The following is a 20,270-nucleotide window of genomic DNA, read 5'->3' as shown; positions in this document are numbered from 1 at the left end:
AAAAAAAAAAATGTTTTTAGTATGACGAGTGCGACACTCACAGTTGGCCGACCGGTCACTTTACTGGAAGAATCAACTTACAGACCTGTGGTATCCCAGAGGACATCACTTCTTCATTTATTCTCAAGGTTCACATCAGTCTGGGACTGAAACTGAAAGGCTCATTGTAAAACGGATAGTTCCTGGGGCATTAGATAAGAGAGAAGTGTCTAGAATCGGCAGGGTCACTGTCCGCACCAGAACTGACAACTGTCTGGATCACTGAATCACTTTAAACGCCTTGACATGAGGAGTTTACCTTATTTCTGCCGGGGACAGGTTATCCACGGATTCGGAAGGGGTAGCAAAGACCTGGGCATCCCAACAGGTGAGATAACACTTAAAGAAACATATCATCCAAAAAATAAAACATTCTGGCATTTTTTCCTCACCCTTCACCCACATGCATGCCTTTCTTCCGTGAGACACAAAATTGAGTGTTAAGTATAATAATAATAATGACTATCGCCATTCACTTTTGTTAAATAGGAATGAAAGTGTACTGCAGTAACTAACTTACTCAGACATTCGTTTAAAATGACGATACGAGTAACGTAAATGATTTGTGGGTGGGAAACAATTTGTAAAGTAGTAATGTTATATGTTAAACAGAAGATGTTATAATAATTTTGTTAAAGTTTTGAGTTAACTTAAATGTGATTTGTCACGCGGAATTAAAGCCCTATAATTTGATATTCCGTTGTAAAACCGATGCCAGTGCATTTACACTAACGTTAGTTCTACTTTAGTTCAGCTAAAGTTCTGTCCAAATGAATCTTTAACGTAAATCAGTAAAATGCTTGATTATTATGAGCCACCCCATTGAACGGTCAGTTATTCGTATAGTAGAGCAAGATAGTTCCGGTAAAATTCCATTCATTTTCTCTATAAGGAAACAGATTTTTAATGATAACTTGTAAACCTTTAAATATAGATATACTGTGAGCTCCGAGGTTGTTAATCGATGTTATATATTAAAGCCATCAGTTTGCATTAACCATTTTTAAGAATTATATTTAACAACAGGATTCCTGATGGAAAAACTACATTACCCATGATGATTCAGCAAAAAAATTCCCAATTAGCTCCCTGAATCACTGCGAATTACGTAATCAAATCAGGGTATGCTTTAAAACTACGTGAATACTTGTTTGTATTTTGGCATATTTTGCAATAGAGACAAACATATTGTTTCTATATATAATTAACATCTAAATCAGTAGTATTTTGGCTATTTCCTCATCGTTATTAAAGAGATTGTTGAAAACCCTGAAAATTAAGTTATAAATTACTCACCTTGGTGTTGTTCTAATGCTGTATGCTCTTCTTTCTATTATGGACCAAAAAGGAGAATAAAAAAACCCAACAAAACAAAACAAACAGCATCAAGCGAAGAACTGCCATGCACTAAAGACCATTTTACCATTGCCAATGGCAACACAATGGTTTAATACACAACGCACCAAAAATATATACAGCTCTGGAAAAAATTAAGAGACCACTTAATATTGTGTTAACATTGACAAGTGGTCTTTTAATTTTTTCCAGAGCTGTAAAAGTACATTTTTCAAACAGATTAAAGTGCAAAAGAATTAGGCTATAAAGAACAACAGGTAACAAATTACAATAAGGTCTCATTATTTAATGTGTTAACTAAGATTGAGCAATAGCTACATTTGTTACAGAAAGTATAATGTTTTTGGTAATGTTAGTTAAGAAATACTGGTCATTGTTAGTTTTATCTTAGGTCCATTAAAAAGTTTTTTGATTTTAATGTTATTAAGAAATGCACATTACTTTTCAAAAACAATTCTATTCATTAGGGCATGTTGCAGTCCAGATTAAAACATAAAAATGTTTAAGTTTGAAAATAACTAGCGCTTGTTTGCGGGGTTTCCGGGGTAAGCGCTGCATTCTGTAGTTCACCCTCTGCTGTCATTGACCGTGCACTTCATTCAGCAGCGCATCTCCTTCACTCCTTTATGTGCTTCTCATTTACATCTGAGCGCGTGTCCCTTTGACGCAAAATACAGCGGTGTTGAGCATTTACATAGTTGATGGGCAACGTATTCTTAAGTGCATTATAAAAAATGTAATAACTGTTAATAAATTATTATTTACAATATTTTGAAGTGCCCATGATAACAATATCGTGCATATTCATTATCGTGATATATCGCATTACCGAAAATCAGCACATGTCTAGTTAATATGATTCAAAACTTTGCTTGTTTGAGGGAAACTGTGGAGACAAATGCTGCATAAGGGAAGAGAAGCTGTTATACCTTTTATTTTACGTTAATTGCAAAAAAGTGTACAAATTCTATAAACACTAAATCAGTATGGGCTGTCATTGTTGTTTCGCGGGCTGTGTGACGTCAGAGCGTAACTGAAAGAACTGCCCGTGAAAGGGACCTTTAAAAATAACTGAAATCATGCAAAGTGACATGGACATGCAAGGCACTCAATACTTGTCTGAAGCGTGCAATTATTTGGGTAAAGTTAGCTTCAGACAAGTATTGAGTGCCTTGCATGTCCATGTCACTTTGCATGATTTCAGTTATTTTTAAAGGTCCCTTTCTTCGCGATTCCATCTTTCAAACTTTAGTTAGTGTGTAATGTTGCTGTTAGAGCATAAATAATACCTGTAAAATTATAAAGCTCAAAGTTCAATGCCAAGCGAGATATTTTATTTAACAGAAGTTCCCTTTCAAAGCCCACAGCGAACGGCCGGTTTGGACTACACCCCTGCACTTCCTGCAGGAATGACGTCACTAGAAGCGTTTGTTGACTAACCCTCCGCCCACAAGAACACGCAAAATAGGGGGCGTGCACTTGTTGCTCTCCCACGCGGAGAAGAGCGCGCATTCAGCGCTTGCATCTCCCCATTATGGTAAGAGGCGGGACCTTTCCGGGCAAAGTGCGCTAAGCTGCTGTTATATTGCGCACTGTACATATAATCAAATCTTCAAAAACACGTGAAGAACAGGACCTTTAAATGTCCTTTATAGCCTACCAATCAAACGCACACACATACAGTACGGACACACACTTACATGGAAACGTGTTGTTAGCGATGCTCTGATGATTTTATCAGTAAAATAATTTATATTATATAAGATTTTTAACTTAAAAGCTACATTACGTTTAATGCAACAGAATTTGATTTGGCTGTACAGCCGCTCTGGAGAAAACGGTCAGGTTTTCCAGTTCATTTCAATTATCATAGTGTCAGTGCGGGCAGATTGGTAATATAGTTGAAATTTAAAGGGTTATTTCACCCAAAAATGAAAATTCTGTCAATAATTACTTACCCTAATGTCATTCAACAGCCGTAAGACCTCGGTTCATCTTCGGAACACAAATGAAGATATTTTTGTTGAAATCCAATGGCTCAGAAAGGCCTTCATTGACACCAATGTCATTTCCTCTCTCAAGACCCCATAAAAGGTACTATAGACGTTCATTACAAAGCCCATCTCGCTACAGTGGCTCTACAATTATGTAAAGCGATGAGAATAGTTTGTACAACAAAATAACAACTAAATTACGACTTGTATTGTAATGGGCCGATTTCAAAACTGAATTGCACTATGTAGGATTTTTGCAGTAAAATATCCCAAAACCAGCCAGTGTTATATATTTTGTTCAGTTGAGTTCTTACAATATCCCAAATGTTTCCAACTATTTGTAAATTGTGAGAAAATTGATATTTTAACCAAGGAATTCAGACATCCAAGGGAGTCGCCTGTCAATTGTGTCATATCTGCGTTATCCTTGGTTCCCGGTTTTATTTTGCAGAAGCGCTTTACTCTTAGCAGTGTGAACAAGTGTCAGCAGCCGCCGCGCGAACACACAGTAACGTCATAACATCATTGAAACACAATGCACTTAGATGTATCTAATATGATAAACAGAGCTGTGTTAACTCATACTCATGACCGTAAAAGTAGAAATGGCGCTGGTGACTGTGTCCCTTCACAATAAAAGTCCCGCTGCTTACGAGCCGTGTGTTTGCGCAACAATTGCTCCAGAGGCCTTGTTCAGCTCCCTCAACACTCGTCCCTGCTCGGCTTCATACTACAGTAAAGTTACCAATCCCGATTCTTTTCCACCGGCTGTGTGGTCAAAACCACGTCCCAAGATTCTGCATTCAAACTTGCCGTCATCAAGCTACGCCTTTGTTTTTGTTAGGCGCCCTCTAGCGGACAGAAAAGATACATAGTGTAGCTTTAAATGATAAAATGTTTTTTTTTTTCCATTCAAATCTCAGCAAACTTCCCAGAGTCGGTTGTGGACAATCTCCCCGCTGACATCAGCACCGGCATCTACTACGGATGGGCACGTGTGGATAACGGAGACATTCATAAGATGGTGATGAGCATCGGCTGGAACCCTTACTACAAAAACACAAAGAAGTCTATGGTATTTATATTAACATCTGTTCCGTGTTGATATCTTTGCTCTCTTTAAATGTTAATATCAATGTAAATAATTAGCATGTTACTTGTGTCTGATGTCAAACGTCATGTATTTATTGCTCTGTATGACAGGAAACGCATTTGATCCACACGTTTAAGGAAGATTTCTACGGTCAGATATTGAGTGTGGCCATGGTTGGCTACATCCGCCCTGAGAGAGGATTCACATCACTTGGTAAGACACACCAAGCTGCGGTCTTAAAATCATACGCTCTCACTGACGCCACAACGTACACTCACCCAAACAAGGTTACATGAACTCACTACTGTGTCTTCCTCACAGATGAGTTGATAGCAGCGATTCATGGTGACATTGAGGAAGCGAAGACAAAGCTGGACCTGCCAGAGCACTTGAAACTGAAAGAGGATAACTTCTTCAAGACGTCAGTATCAACAACAGCAAATCAGATCTTGAACGGTCATCGACTGTAACACCCACTTTCGTGATCACCTCTATTTAAAGCCTGTTTATTTCATATGCAATTTGTTATTTATGTAAAAAGAATATGTTTGTCCCCAAGTGATGCTTTGGTCAAGTGCAAGCACTATAAGTGTATGTATGATCATATAGGTCACGCCCTTTTGTTTATGTATATAAAGCAAAAAGAAGGATATAAGTTACTAGAATGACTGATATATTATCACTGCAGTTTACAAATTAAACATCACAGAGCCCTTCCCAGAATTCCTTGTTTACCACGGACCTCTCGCAATGAGTAATCTGGGGAGGGTAAAATATTTCTGATGAAATTCCTTTTTAGTTTGATAATTTTGCCTCCTCCATTGTTCAAGAAAGACTCTCAATAAAAACACTTTAACAATAGTCAAAATTGACGGTTTTCCCTTGAGGTGAAATGTTTTTATTTTATTTTATGGTTCTCAGAGAACTGTGACCAGAGTGGTGGAAGTCCAAGGTTGAGAGATAAAGAGAGTTGAAGCACAGGTTGTACTATGAATGTAAAACTAGTCAGAAAGAGAACAAACCGTGTGACTGAAAAATATCTGGATGTACATAAGTACTGAAATGAATCCAGTGGTCTGAAATATTGGTGTGTACAGACGTTCTGTACATATGTTTCGACTATGTACATGTATTTTAGTACTAAACCTTCACATACAATTATAGCTGCCTTTTTCTATTTTACTCTGTTTAAACATTTAATAGAGTTATACATTTGGAAAAGCACTCAACAAAGTTAATCATGTAGGCTTACAAATGTCCTTTTGATTTGCCTGTTGTTTTCCTGTGTAATGCATGCTTGTTTAGTGTCGACTATAGCAATCCTCTGTAAAGGTGCGGTCACATTATTAGTGAAATTTTTTGGGCAAAACAATGTTAATAGTGTAGTAATGTATAATGCAAGCGGCGAATCCGCCTGACCTTGAACATGGGGAGATTTTTCGTCTTCGTTCCCGATCACGTGGATTTCTAATGATAGTACTAGATTTTGCCGGCGAAAATTCGCTGAAGACTAGTAAATGTGACCATACCTTAATAGGCACCAAAAAGCGATAGGCTACTATTTATAAAATGTGTTAATACCGTAATCTTGCCATACTTTTATTTTTATTTATTTTTGGTCAGGGGAGTGCCTTAGATATGTGAAATCAAACATAGCATACAGTGCACAACCAAGCATTCCATCAAATGTTGACACCTACTTGTAAGCATTAAACAAAAATGCCTTCTGTGGTAGTGTTTTACTGTTGTCTGTTATTGTGTTAAACACGTGCTACTCTTTCTTGATGTCCCATCGTTCTGTGGTAATATCCTAACAGATCTCATCTTAAATGATCTTGTCAGTCTTCCTCATCTGGAGCCTATACCATGAAGCCGGTTTAGCTGGCTAGTCAGATATATTTAAGCTTAGTTTGTGCCAATCCTGGGTTTTAGGTACAATTAAAGTGGTTTGGCTTTTAGCTGTGTTTATCGCCATAGTAACTTACGCTCCACGGCTAACCTGCTCCAGGAGGTTATGTGAAAAGAATCATAGGATGCATACAGCAGGGCTGCCTGCTTTGGTATAAAGTGTCTGATTAATTTAAAACAGTTAAGATTACTTTGTATTATTTTAGAGATTTTATTTTATTAAATTTAAGTTGAGGATCTAAAACCAATCAAAGGTATTTAAATTCTGAGACAAAGTGATTTTTTTTTTCATTTTGTATGTTATTTTAAATCTTTCATTGAGATCTAGTTTCTTAATAGAAAAACACATGGAAACTGTCTTTATCATTTGACTGAAAATGATTCACGTCCAGTTTTCCGTCCTATGTCCATGAGGCGATGTCCCAGGATGTTAAAGTCATTTCTCTCACTGTAGCTAAATGTTTGATCAGCTTGTCTGGGTGAGAGGTTGTTGTAAAGATAAGTCCTGAAAACAGCTTTAGATATCCTCAAAGCTGAGTGAATTTGGCTCTGATTTAATTTTGTTAGCTGCACACAATGCCTATAAGATCAGATGACATTTCAGGAAGGGTTCCCATGCAATCAAAAAGCTTAGCTGGATTTGAGCTAATGGATTACTGAACTGTGGTTAATCCTTGGTCACATGTACACTGGAGTACAAAAGTGCAATTTTATTTAAAAAAAATTATCTTATGCTTTGCAAAAATACTGTAATATTAGGATAATATTCAGGAAAAGAACAGCATTTATTCAAAATAGATATCTTTTGTAACATTATAAATATTTCTCCTGACACTTTTGATCAATTTGATGCATCCATACAGAATAAAACATTATTATTTTTTTCTTACTGAACCCAACATTTGAATGGTAGTGTATACTCATGTCAAGGGTTTGAAATGTTAGTTTATGGTTTACTGTGCAAAATCTATGAAATGAATATGCAATGTAACAACACTCTGGCAACAGCAGTCTGAATATCAGGATATAACTGCACTGATGTTATTAGCACTGCGTTTTCATTTAATCAGTAATCAATCTTAACTGAGATAATCATCAAAGAACCATAATCTCCAATTCATTGTGTAGATAAGATACTAAAAAATCAGCTAGTGTTTGAAAAAGACTGCCATCAGTACAGTATAAATCTGTACATACAGTATAGGCCTACCAACTGAGGAATTTAGCTACTTATCAAGTCTTTGATTTGCACCATCCAAGCGGCTCTCTTCCATAGGAGTGGATGGGAACCAGGGACTGTCTAGAAAAGAAGGAAACAAGCACCATAAAAGCATACAAAACATTAGTTTGTATGATTCATGACGTGCTATATTCCAAGCCTTTAGAAATCCTTTTTCACTCAATATGTAAAGGGGTCATAACATGACAAAACAAAACAGCCTTGTTCTTTAGATATATACAAGGTCTTTATGCCATCCTGCAAGTTTCATCCTTTAAAACATTTATTTAATCAAGTTCAAAAAAGGCTTATTGTGGGATTTGTGATGTCCCGCCTACATGACAGCTGACACTTGCCTACACTGGATGCACATGTTGTGTCAAAAGCAAATAGAACCAATTATAATTACACACATTGTCTATACTGAATGGATACAGTATTGAGATGCCCGTTCACTTTGTGACATACTCACACGCACTCGAGTCTGCCACGAGGACAAATGTAAGATTAGCACATTATATATACACACGTGTGTGTACGTGTGTGTGTAATATTTATATCTCAGACAGAGGGTGGCAATTACCGATCAGGCATAACATTATTACCTAATATTGTTTTGGTCCACCGTTTGCTGCCCAAACAGCTCTGACCCAACGAGGCATGGATTCCAGTAGACCCCTGAAGGTGTGCTGTGCTATCTGGCACTAAGATGTTAGCAGCAGATCCTTTAAGTCATGTAAGTTGTGAGGTGGGGCCTCCATGGATCGGAGTTGTTTGTTCAGCATATCCCACAGATGATCGATAGAATTGAGACCCGGGGGTCATTTGGAGGACAAGTCAACACCTCAAACTCGTGCACCTGAACCCATTCCTGAACCATTTTTACATTTTTGTGCATTATCTTGCTGAAAGAGGCCACAGGCAAAAGGGACTACCAATTCCATGAAAAAGTGTATAATAGTCTGCAACAATGGGTAAATGGTACGTGTCAAAGTATCATCCACATAATGGCAGGACCCAAGGTTTCCCAGCAGAACATTGCCCAAAGCATCACACTGCCTCCGCAAGCTTCTTCTAATAGTGCATGCAATGGTGCCATGTGTTCCCCAGGTAAGCAACGTGCACGCATCCGGCCATTCACGTGATGTAATAGAAAACGTGATTCATCAGACCAGGACTCCTTCTTCCATTGCTCCGTGGTTCAGTTCTGATGCTAACGGGCCCACTGTTGGCGCTTTCGGCAGTGGACAAGAGTCAGTATGGGCACCCTGACTGGTCTGTGGCTATTCAGCCCCATACACAACAAACTGCGATTCGGACACTTTTCTATCAGAACCATCATTAACTTGTGCAATTTGACGAATAGATCATCTGTTTGATCGGCCCACACGAGCCTGTCTATGCGCATCAATGAGCCTTGGCCACCCATGACCCTGTCGCCGGTTCACCACTGTTCTTTCCTTGGACCACTTTTGATAGATACTGACCACTGCACACCAGGAACACCCCACAAGAGCTGCAGTTTTGGACAAATACACAATATGGCCCTTGTCAAACTCATTCAAATCCTAATGCTTGCCCATTTTTCCTGCTTCTATCACATTAACTGAGAACAAAATGTTCACTTGCTGCCTAATATATCCCACCCACTAACAGGTGCTGTGATGAAGAGATAATCAGTGTTATTCACTTCACCGGTCATAATGTTACCCCGATCAGGCATAACATTATGACTGTTTAAGTGAATATCACTGATTATTATTTAGATATCTCTATCTACCCAGTGGTGGCCAAAATTATTAGAACACTTGGCATCTGGGAGTCGTCTTATTGGGCCTTGATTTATTTTCCAAGACAACAATGACTGAAACATTCTTCTAAATATTGCTGGAACTGCCTGTCACAGAAGGACTGTCGATGTGATCGACTGGCCCCCTCAAAAATCCAGACTTCAACCTCAAAGAGCACATTTGGGAAAAATTGGAAAATAAACTGGACAGAGCTATTGCACATTCAAAAGAAAGCCTTTGACTTCAGCTGCAGAAGGCATGGGATAACATCAGTGTTAAAGAGGAAATATATTGACATTGTGCCAGAGAGATGTGCTGCTGTAATTCCTGCTTAAGGTAGACACACCAAATATTAAAGTTAAAAGTGCATAAAAACAGCATGACTCACTTCATCTGATATTTACTGGTCATGTATATATAGTTTTTTGTGCAAAAAAAAAAAAAATACAAACTGAGAACCTCAAGGAACATACAGTATTAGAATCATTTAAAAAAAATATATATATATACTGAAAATTCACAAAAGTCACCATTCTGAGAAGGTTAGCTGGGAAGAGCTTGGACATTCTGCCAAATATCTTCTTTTGTGTTCCACGGAACAGAAAAAAGGGTCACATGGGTTTTTAGGACAAACTGCTGAATAAATGATGACAAAACTGCGATATTTGGGTAAACTATTTTTTTAATGATTGATTGGTGAGGCTTAGTGTGTTTTTTGCATCTCAAAGTATTAATAAATAAGGTATTGTTATGCACATTTCAAAGAAATTAAGATTTTTTTTATGTTTTATGTGATCATATACATCTCATCATCATATTCCAGCTCCTCCTCCTCCTCCTCCTCCTCTCCCCCCTCCAACATGCTGTATTTAAACTTCCGATACACTATCCCATCCTTCCCCATGTAAACAATATCCTCATCCTCCTCTTCCTCCTCCTGGCCTTTATCTTTATCGCAATACTCCCCCTGTATGCTGTCTTTGAGGGTGGCAGAGGTGAAAGGGTCATCTGCGATTTTGGAATAGCCATTTGATTTGACGACGAGCTTCATGGTGATCTTCTGCCGAAAATGCAGGAAGAGAAAAATGGCAAGCCACAAGCTCACCAACAAAAATATGAAAGTAAAAACAACAAGGCCAGGACGACTCAAAGTCGCTGGATCGTTGGTGAAAAGGTTGTAGTTCAGCGCGACAATGCATTCATCTGAGAAAAGAGAAGTTAAAGGTCACATTTAGGACTGCAGGACTGAATACAACGGCTTCACATTGAAAGCTCATGGTTTTTAAAGTACAAAAGCAAAATTTAGTAATATTTGCCACAATCTTACAGATTTACAGTGATGGCTTAATACAAGTTAAGCATGCAGTGTTGGGTGTAACGCATTAATAAGTAATCAATTACTTTTCCCTTGAAAAGTACAACAAGCATTACTCTTAATGTTTCTGCATTGAATGAGTTACTTCTGATGTAAGTCCATTAAATAGTGTATAGACTAAAATAATTCAAGAGAAAACAATAGTGAATTTAACACCTAATGTTGAAATGTATGTTTTAAATGTAACCATTTGCTTTTAAATATTTTAGTCCATTCAAGAATTTATGCAACTTTATAGTATTTATTTGAAAGATTAAGTTTCATGTCTATCATTCTATTGTTCAACTAGTCACGGTTAATATGGAATTTAGAAAGTGATTAATAATGCACTACTTTTTAGAGAGAGTCATTAGTACAGTAATCGAATTACACTTTTAAAGTAGTAATTACTTTTTTTGAGTAACTTACCCAACAATGATGGCATGTTTTCATTACCACAGAATGTATTTTTTAATGTATTAATAAAAAAATGCAGTTACAATAGCCCATGAGTTGATTTTGTTTGGGTTTATAAGCAAAAGTGTGAGTCAATTTCATCAGTTTTATTCAGTAAATATGAAGATAAATATAAATAATCATTATCTTATCTGTAAAGCAGTTTAAATATCTGTGTTATTGTTAACTAAAACTATTAAACCTATTAAATTAATTGAAATAAAATATAAATGAGAATGTTCTTTTCAACTAAATGAAATAAGCTGAAGTTGAAGTGCTAAAACAAAGCACATAAGATCATTACAACTTAAACTATAACTAAAATAAAAAAATATACAAAAACAGCATGTAATTTAAGATAATAAATATTATAATAGTATAAAAATTATAGTAAAAACTGAAATATAAATAGCCTTATTTATGTAATGATTTTTTATGTTATAAAAATCAGTAAAAACTAAATCACTATAAAGCATATAATCAATAATGAATTCATTTATAGCTTATACCATTCAGTTCGTGGCACTGGCAGCATTCTGAGTGGAATGTTGAGGAATCCATGAATGTGTCTTCTCCACAGCAAGGAAGACATTTCCCGTCCTCTGAGAGGCGCTGTAGAGCAGAGCACCAGGTGCAGTTGTGGGGTCCCGGGCCTTTACATTCAGTGCAGGATGGGTCACATTTCGCACACGTGTTATTCTGAGCAAAACAAGAATGTTAGAAATAATAAAGTATCTGGGCAAATCTGTTAATAAAAATGGGGTGTCCACACACTCAACTATTAACCATTTAGTGTATGTTTGAATGACAAAAGAAATGTTGGGAAGTTAATACATTATTTAGAATGGTGTTGGTGCCACATCGAAAGTTTACACACAGCATAGTCAGATTAGTTAAAAATGATTACCACAGGAATGGGATAATCTCCACTTAGACATATAGATGAGCAGATTCCTCCAAACAAATTATAACCGTCATCACATGATGTACAGAAGATCGGCCCAGAGCCTGCTGATCACACGACACAGACAGTTAAATCATGTTGAGGTATTCAAATCATATCTTCACTCTGATTTTACTTTCTAAAGGCCAAATCAAACTGCACCAACAGACGGCCACAGTTTACGTCGAATAAACATACTGGTCGTGTTGTAGAATGCCTGACAAGTGATGTACTGTAATCTGGTGATTGTCCATTTTGGTCACTGTCTGTCGGCGTGGTGTGAATTGACCTTAAGATAGATTTAAAAAGCAGGATAAAAGACAACTTCCAACACAGTCAGTGTAAAGTGATAAAAGACAATCTGGTCCCAATTTATATTAGGTGGCTTTAACTACTCGGTTCTTACATAAAAAATGAGTACAATGTATGTGTTCATATTGTATTGAAAAACACTTTTGCTGATATTGAGGTTGGATACGGGTAAAGTTAGGGACAGGTGTGGTGGGATGGGTAAGTTTAAGGGTAGAGTTAGGGACAGGTGTGGTGGGATGGGTAAGTTTAAGGGTAGAGTTAGGGACAGGTGTGGTGGGATGGGTAAGTTTAAGGGTAGAGTTAGGGACAGGTGTGGGGGTATGGGTAAGTTTAAGGGTAGAGTTAGGGACAGGTGTGGTGGTATGGGAAAGTTTAAGGGTAAAGTTAGGGACAGGTGTGGTGGGATGGGTAAGTTTAAGGGTAGAGTTAGGGACAGGTGTGGGGGTATGGGTAAGTTTAAGGGTAAAGTTAGGGACAGGTGTGGTGGGATGGGTGAGTTTAAGGGTAGAGTTAGGGACAGGTGTGGTGGTATGGGTAAGTTTAAGGGTAAAGTTAGGGACAGGTGTGGTGGGATGGGTAAGTTTAAGGGTAGAGTTAGGGACAGGTGTGGTGGTATGGGTAAGTTTAAGGGTAAAGTTAGGGACAGGTGTGGTGGGATGGGTAAGTTTAAGGGTAGAGTTAGGGACAGGTGTGGTGGTATGGGTAAGTTTAAGGGTAAAGTTAGGGACAGGTGTGGTGGGATGGGTAAGTTTAAGGGTAGAGTTAGGGACAGGTGTGGGGGTATGGGTAAGTTTAAGGGTAAAGTTAGGGACAGGTGTGGTGGGATGGTAAGTTTAAGGGTAGGGTTAGGGACAGGTGTGGGGGTATGGGTAAGTTTAAGGGTAGAGTTAGGGACAGGTGTGGTGGTATGGGTAAGTTTAAGGGTAGAGTTAGGGTCAGGTGTGGTGGTATGGGTAAGTTTAAGGGTAGAGTTAGGGACAGGTGTGGTGGGATGGGTAAGTTTAAGGGTAGAGTTAGGGACAGGTGTGGTGGTATGGGTAAGTTTAAGGGTAAAGTTAGGGACAGGTGTGGTGGTATGGGTAAGTTTAAGGGTAGAGTTAGGGACAGGTGTGGTGGGATGGGTAAGTTTAAGGGTAGAGTTAGGGTCAGGTGTGGTGGTATGGGTAAGTTTAAGGGTAAGGTTAGGGACAGGTGTGGTGGTATGGGAAAGTTTAAGGGTAAGGTTAGGGACAGGTGTGGTGGTATGGGAAAGTTTAAGGGTAAGGTTAGGGACAGGTGTGGTGGTATGGGTAAGTTTAAGGGTAAAGTTAGGGACAGGTGTGGTAGGATGGGTAAGTTTAAGGAAGCCGCGTAGCTACGGGTGGGCCTTGGTTTCACTCAAAATCTGTTGCTCCATATATACACACTGGGATATACATTTCATTAAACTGAGTATTTACAATATCCCAAATATTTCCAACTATCTATAAATTGTGAGAAAATTGCTCTTTTATCCAAGGAATGTGTGAGGGAGTCGCCTGTCATTGGAGTCATATCTATGTTACCTTCGGTTTCTTGTTTTATGAAACAATTTACCCTTGCTGCATTGTGAAACAAGTGTCACATAAAGTTAGGGACAGGTGTGGTGGGATGGGTAAGTTTAAGGGTAACTTAGATGTATCTAATATAATAAACAGAGCTGTGTTACCTCATACTCATAACTGGAAAAGTGGAAATGGTGCCAGCGATTGTGTCCCGTCATGATAAAAGTCCCGCTGCTCGCGAGATGCATGTTGCATTCATCTTATAATATCAACAAATCGCTCCAGCGGTCTTGCTCAGCTCCCTCAACACACTGTCCTGCTCTGCTTTATACTACAGTAACGTTAATAATCGCATCCATGAACATGATTTCTGCCCGAGTCCTATCCCGATTCTTTAAACCGGCTGTGAGGTGAAGACCACGTCCCAAGATTTTGTGCTCAAACCTTGTATCATCAAAACTATGCCTTTGTTATGAGTAGGTGCCCTTTAGCGGACTAAAAAGTTACATAATGCACCTTTAAGGTGTGCTTTTAGCCCCATTATACTTAACTTTGTAGACTTTAACTATAGTAACTCCAAGTAATTACACTTTATGTATGGCTGAATTTCACTGGTTGACATTTTTCAACATCTGACGTCTTTAAAACAATTCCTGGTGTAAATGGCAGGAAGAGACATGAAAATAATTTGAATGTGTAAAACTGTTACCCAATGAATGTAGCATCAAAACGGAGCGTTTCAAAGACAAGGTCAAAAACAGGACAGAAAACAGCCAATTACTTCTAACTAAAAATCTAAAAATCTTGCTAACATTAAAAATGTTTTTAAAAAATGGATTTTACCCCTTTAATGTTTATCTTATGTTTATCATAATGTTTGGATCTTTCCCCACCATTGTAAGTGGCCTCACTGACTGTAACCATGTTTGTTTATTCATTTTGTGGTAAATCAACAATGTTACAAGTGCTGTTAACTGAGCTGAACTTGTAACACAAATGATAAAAAACAGTTATAAATACAATTTTCAGAATATTTTTTTTTATTGTTTAGGCACAAAATTACCCCATACTGCCACCTAGTGTTCAAACAGTGCTAATATGGATATAATCAGTTTCAACACATAAAACACATATATGAACTTACATCATGTGCAAATACGGCTAGTTTTGTGCACTGTAACTATAACAGCTGTAGGCATGATATGAGTCTTACCCTTGCATGTTTTACAACTGGAGTGGCATCTTTTGCACACTCTGTCCAAAGCCTGAGGGAAGTAATTCGATGGGCATGTAAGCAGACACTGTCCGGATTTTTTCAACAAAAAGTATCCATCTCTACAACTGACACAGAAACTGCTGCTTCCTCTGCATTCCTCACATTTGTGGTCACACGCTTGACATGCTCTGCTGCTGGCGTTTACAAAGAAACTGCAGGGGAAATGCATACATGGGTTATAGAATAATGTTTTGTCATTTTGAGAATGAATAAATCACAAAATGTATGTGTTTTCTGAAGCATTGTAGTGGCTTTCCTTTAAAGCCAGGGAAAGAAGCCCCACTGATATTTCATGCATTCTGGATTATTTACACTGTTAAAAAGTTGGATTGCATGGCCAAAGTAAAATAATAATAAAATGAGTTGGACATATGACCGAGTATTTTTGTGCTAAATACACTCCTTAAGGATTCAGAAATCCAAAAGGTTCAGAAAGTTTTTTTCTGAGTATGACCCTGTATGATGTCATAAAGGGTGGAATTGTATGGGCACTTCTCCCGGATGAGCACCTGCACACATCAAAGCATGCCCATCAATGAGTTTCGTTTGGTTGCGGGAGCCGTCAGCAGCGCTGTCATTTTGTTTTTTAGACCACGGAATCAACAATGTCAATAAAGAAGTGTTTTCGGTTATGAGGGTGTGGGGAGGTTGACAAACGAGAAACGTGGGAGGAGCGAGTGAGACCGGTACGGTATTGAAGATGAGCATCACCTGCGAGGCACACCGGTCTCGAGTCCTCTCATGAGGGAGCTCGGAGGCATATGGACGAGCAACACCAGTGAAGGATGAGAGAGGACCAGGCCTAGACTTTGTGTTATATTTTATTTATATTATGTGTGTACGCAGCAGTCGTCTGTGAGGGGCTGCCCGCGTTAGTTTATATTTGTTTATTTAATTCGTCTTTTTGTTCGCCAGTTCCCACCTCCTTCTTCCCTGAACAAAGAACTGTGTTACAGAAGGAAAGATAACCTTGTTCAGAATCCCAAAGAATCCAGCGTTAAGGAAACTGTGGATGCTGTTTGTTTTTCCAGAGCAGCAATGGAGTTCTGCAAGTGTGTTTGTTTGTGATGACGATGAGTGAAACTGCATCAAATGTCCTGTGTCCAGTGATATGCCATGCACTGCCATACTGCCATGGTGTGTGTGTGTGTGTGTGTGTGTGTGTGTGTGTGTGTGTGTGTCTTTAGCTCCGCCCACTGCACGCCTCCATGAGTTCTGCTTTTTTCAGAAAGAATCAGTACAAAGTATCTGTCTTTTATTAGCCTGACGTGGTCATACTCAATTCTAGTCAGAATATGAGTCTGAAACTGCTCCATTGGTCTGTACTGTTATGGAGCGTGTTTCAACCGAACCAGGAAAGACCCCAATTGGATAGACCTGCAACCAATCAGAGCAACGGAGCGATGCAACTTTAGTTGTCAAATGTCAACAGAACTCAACTGCACTGCGTTGCCAAATCTGCAGTTTTCCCGAGGATTGTTTCCATGTCCGTGGGTTGAAGTGAAGCGACCTCAATTATGTGATATATACAGACCCAGGAATGGAAATTTTAGCAGGCAACCTTGCCAAAATAACACACATTTTTGAAAAAAAGCATTAATTTATATATACTTCTGAATGGTAAAGTATATACAGAAATTAAGATTTTTTTCCAGACCAAACTGTCTACGTCCTAGACTAACCCAACAACCTCTTAAAGTACTTCAACTCCTAATGGCTCATTTAAGAAGGAAGGAATGACAGTAACTTGTCATTTAGCTAGAGCTTTTCATCTGAAGTGACATACAGCCAGAGAGACCATCCTTCCACAACTCCCACAAGCTCACAATGGCATGAGTGCAGGATTTTAATGACAGCCGCTCCCGGACAACCCAAATTATTACTTTTGCATGCCCAATGATCTAAACACTGAGAAAGGTATGTAATTTACGTGACCTGTTTTTGTGGTCTAAACATTTTAGCTGACAAATTTTGGTACGAAGACAAATATATAGAACAAAAGGTTGTCATTAGAAGCACTATGAGCCAATGTTTGCAGTATTTGGATAGATAGATACAATAGATCTGCAAATTATGTTAGTGCTTTTTTGTTTTATATTTCTTTATAGGCCCTGTCCCAAATGGCACCCTAAACTCTTCTGTTCATCCTATGAGCCTGCACTTTTCTGATGTAACGCCACCTTGACTGTCGGGAAGAAGTCTGCTGAGGAGTTGGGCATAAGTGCACATCGCGGGAGGCATAGACCCCAAAGGGGGTGCTCGCGAACACCCTTTTGAAACCTACAAATGGGACACCCTGTTATGAGCTTAACAGACATGCGCACGTAGCAGCCATTTTAAGTCCACAAGACTGAAAGTGGCCATAGTAAATGTTATTTTAACAAGACATGGTGGCCATTTGTGCTGCCCCCTAAAGGTGAAGGAGTTAAAGCACACAAACTGCACTGCATGCAATTTTTTAAATAGTTTTTTTAAGGTTCAAAGTGCACAACAAATAAAGTTAATGTCTTCTATGAAAAAAATCGATTCTGAACTTGCTGAACTGAGTCATCAGCAATTCGGGTCTCACTTCCTGTTGCATGCCAAATGTAATGTAACAAATTTGCATAATGCCAGCTCTTCATTGGCTGCCTGCGAGTGCAAACAAGATCTACTTTGACCCGTCCTCAAACACTGTAGTTGTAGCTGAGGCCTGGAAAAGTTTGGTTTGTGTTGTCGAAATGCCCCGTTTTCAGTGCTGCGAATCCACATTGCATGCATTTCAAAACGATAAGGACTCGCGCTGGAATTGATACGGAAAAACCGTCTACATAGTTGATGTGTGGATCATTGTGTATCAAGCGTCAAAAACTGAAATTCTGGTTTTGTAACGGCTGTTTCATTTCCGACACACTCTGTAAGCGGTAGATCAATCACAACAAGCTGGACCGTCTGACCAATCAGAGCAGATTAGGCTCTCAGAAAGAAGGGTTTTTACAAAGACTGAATCCTCAAAATAACCATTTTCAGACTCTTTAAAATTAGGTGATGTGCAATGTATATTATAAGAAAATTAAAGTGTTATTTGACCTTGGATGCCTGTAAACCTATTGTAGGAGACCTCTAAATTAAGAACCTTTAAAATAGCATAGTAGGATCATTTTAAATAAAACCTAGCTTGTAAAAATACATATTTATATCATACCTTGGAGGACAGGAGGTGAAGCAACTGTGTCCGAGCAGAAGCAGACCTGGTTTACAGGTTAGGCAGTCATTACTGTGATGTCCACGGCATGACGCACAGCTGTCGTGACACTGAATGCACTCTTGCTTGTCCTCATCTGCATAGTAACCACCCGGACACGTGGAAACACATGTTTGATCTGACAAATGACCAAAATAACATGTATAGCATCTGGAGCATGTATAATGTATAATATTGCAATTCTATAAGTATTATTCAGTGCAGCTCTTCAGGCATCTTGTATTTTGACTTGTAAGTGACAGCATTTGTGAAGCCTAATTAAAACAAAAATATTTCACATAACAATAACAAGAGTTCTTTTTGGAGATGTTCAATTTTATAGTCTGTGTTACCACACTGGAAAATGAAATCTGGTGGGCAAGTCGGTTCTTACTAAGCAGGAAGTGTTTAGGGTTGCAGCTGAGGCACTTGTCTTTGCTTGCGCCCGAACAGCGGAGACAGCTCTTGTGACAGGGCTGGCACTGGCCGTCCTCACCCGAGAATGTGCTCAGAGGGCAGTCACTGAAAAACTCACAATGACCATTAACAGCTTTCATGTTTGCTCTGCAGGTGAGGCAAGAGGACGGGTGAGGACCTGAGCACGTCAGGCAGGACTTGTCACAGTCTAAAACAACAGACATATTTGGTGTCAACAAACAGTTGTGGTATGACTATCATGATAGCATGATAGGCTGTTAGAAATGTTACCAATACATGTCCAGGTGACATTTTATTTAATCACCTACCCACTCCACTCCTCAACCAACAACTCACCCAACCAATTTACCCCACTCCCTCACACTCAACCAACCAACCAACTCACCCAACCATCTCACTAAGTCAACCAACCAATTCACTCACTCAACCCACTCACTCCACCTCAACTCACTCACTCCACCTCAACTCACTCACTCCACCTCAACTCACTCACCCAACCAATCCACTCACCTCACCTCACCTCACCCAACCACTCACTCACTCACTCACTCACTCACTCACTCACTCACTCACTCACTCACTCACTCACTCACTCACTCACTCACTCACTCACTCACTCACTCACTCACTCACTCACTCACTCACTCACTCACTCACTCACTCACTCACTCACTCACTCACTCACTCACTCACTCACTCCACCTCACCTCACCTCACCTCACCCAACCAATCCACTCACCTCACCCACTCACTCACTCACTCACTCACTCACTCACTCACTCACTCACTCACTCACTCACTCACTCACTCACTCACTCACTCACTCACTCACTCACTCACTCACTCACTCACTCACTCACTCACTCACTCACTCCACCTCACCTCACCTCACCCAACCAATCCACTCACCTCACCCAACCAATCCACTCACCTCACCCACCCACTCACTCACTCACTCACTCACTCACTCACTCACTCACTCACTCACTCACTCACTCACTCACTCACTCACTCACCTCACTCACTCACTCACTCACTCACTCACTCACTCACTCACTCACTCACTCACTCACTCAACCAACCAACTAACTCAACCCAATCAACCAACCAAGCCCTTTACTTACTCAACCAACCAAATCATTCAACCCACTCAACCAACTAACCAACCAACTCCCTCAACCAACTCATTCAACCCACTCAACCAACCCACTCAACCAACCCACTCATCCAACCCACTCATTCAACCCGCTCATCCAACCCACCAACCCAACACACTCACCTAACCCACTCTCTCATCCCAGTCACACTCGCCAGCTCAATCGCTTGCTCACTCACGTAAAGGTAGT

At 39.3% G+C, this 20,270-nt stretch overlaps 2 protein-coding genes and 1 long non-coding RNA gene across 3 annotated transcripts in view; 2 read left to right on the top strand and 1 right to left on the bottom strand.

The window, feature by feature from the left end:
- Positions 1–6,224, top strand: rfk (riboflavin kinase). Its single transcript, XM_067413234.1, has 4 exons — positions 1–367; positions 4,313–4,464; positions 4,593–4,695; positions 4,804–6,224. The coding sequence occupies exons 1-4, from the start codon at positions 286–288 to the stop codon at positions 4,950–4,952; spliced, it is 486 nt and encodes a 161-aa protein (XP_067269335.1). The 5' UTR covers positions 1–285; the 3' UTR covers positions 4,953–6,224.
- Positions 6,225–9,940: 3,716 nt separating this feature from the next.
- pcsk5b (proprotein convertase subtilisin/kexin type 5b) overlaps positions 9,941–20,270 on the bottom strand; it is an 81,278-nt gene continuing 70,948 nt past the window's right edge. The window contains exons 32-37 of the mRNA XM_067413233.1: positions 18,881–19,111; positions 18,448–18,625; positions 15,201–15,415; positions 12,117–12,217; positions 11,719–11,908; positions 9,941–10,602 (exon numbers count right to left, since the gene is read on the bottom strand). Coding sequence (XP_067269334.1) covers positions 10,187–10,602; positions 11,719–11,908; positions 12,117–12,217; positions 15,201–15,415; positions 18,448–18,625; positions 18,881–19,111 — 1,331 coding nt within the window. The 3' untranslated portion in view covers positions 9,941–10,186. The remainder of the gene's footprint in view (positions 10,603–11,718; positions 11,909–12,116; positions 12,218–15,200; positions 15,416–18,447; positions 18,626–18,880; positions 19,112–20,270) is intronic.
- Positions 11,903–15,194, top strand: LOC137038562 (uncharacterized). The gene is made up of 3 exons (XR_010897512.1): positions 11,903–12,648; positions 13,279–13,487; positions 14,084–15,194. It is a non-coding gene; the product is annotated as an uncharacterized lncRNA (long non-coding RNA).

Source organism: Pseudorasbora parva, chromosome 13 (assembly GCF_024679245.1).
Source record: "Pseudorasbora parva isolate DD20220531a chromosome 13, ASM2467924v1, whole genome shotgun sequence".
Lineage (NCBI taxonomy): Eukaryota > Metazoa > Chordata > Actinopteri > Cypriniformes > Gobionidae > Pseudorasbora > Pseudorasbora parva.
The sequence above is the reverse complement of the archived record's forward strand: the minus strand, read 5'-3'. Positions and strand labels throughout refer to the sequence as shown.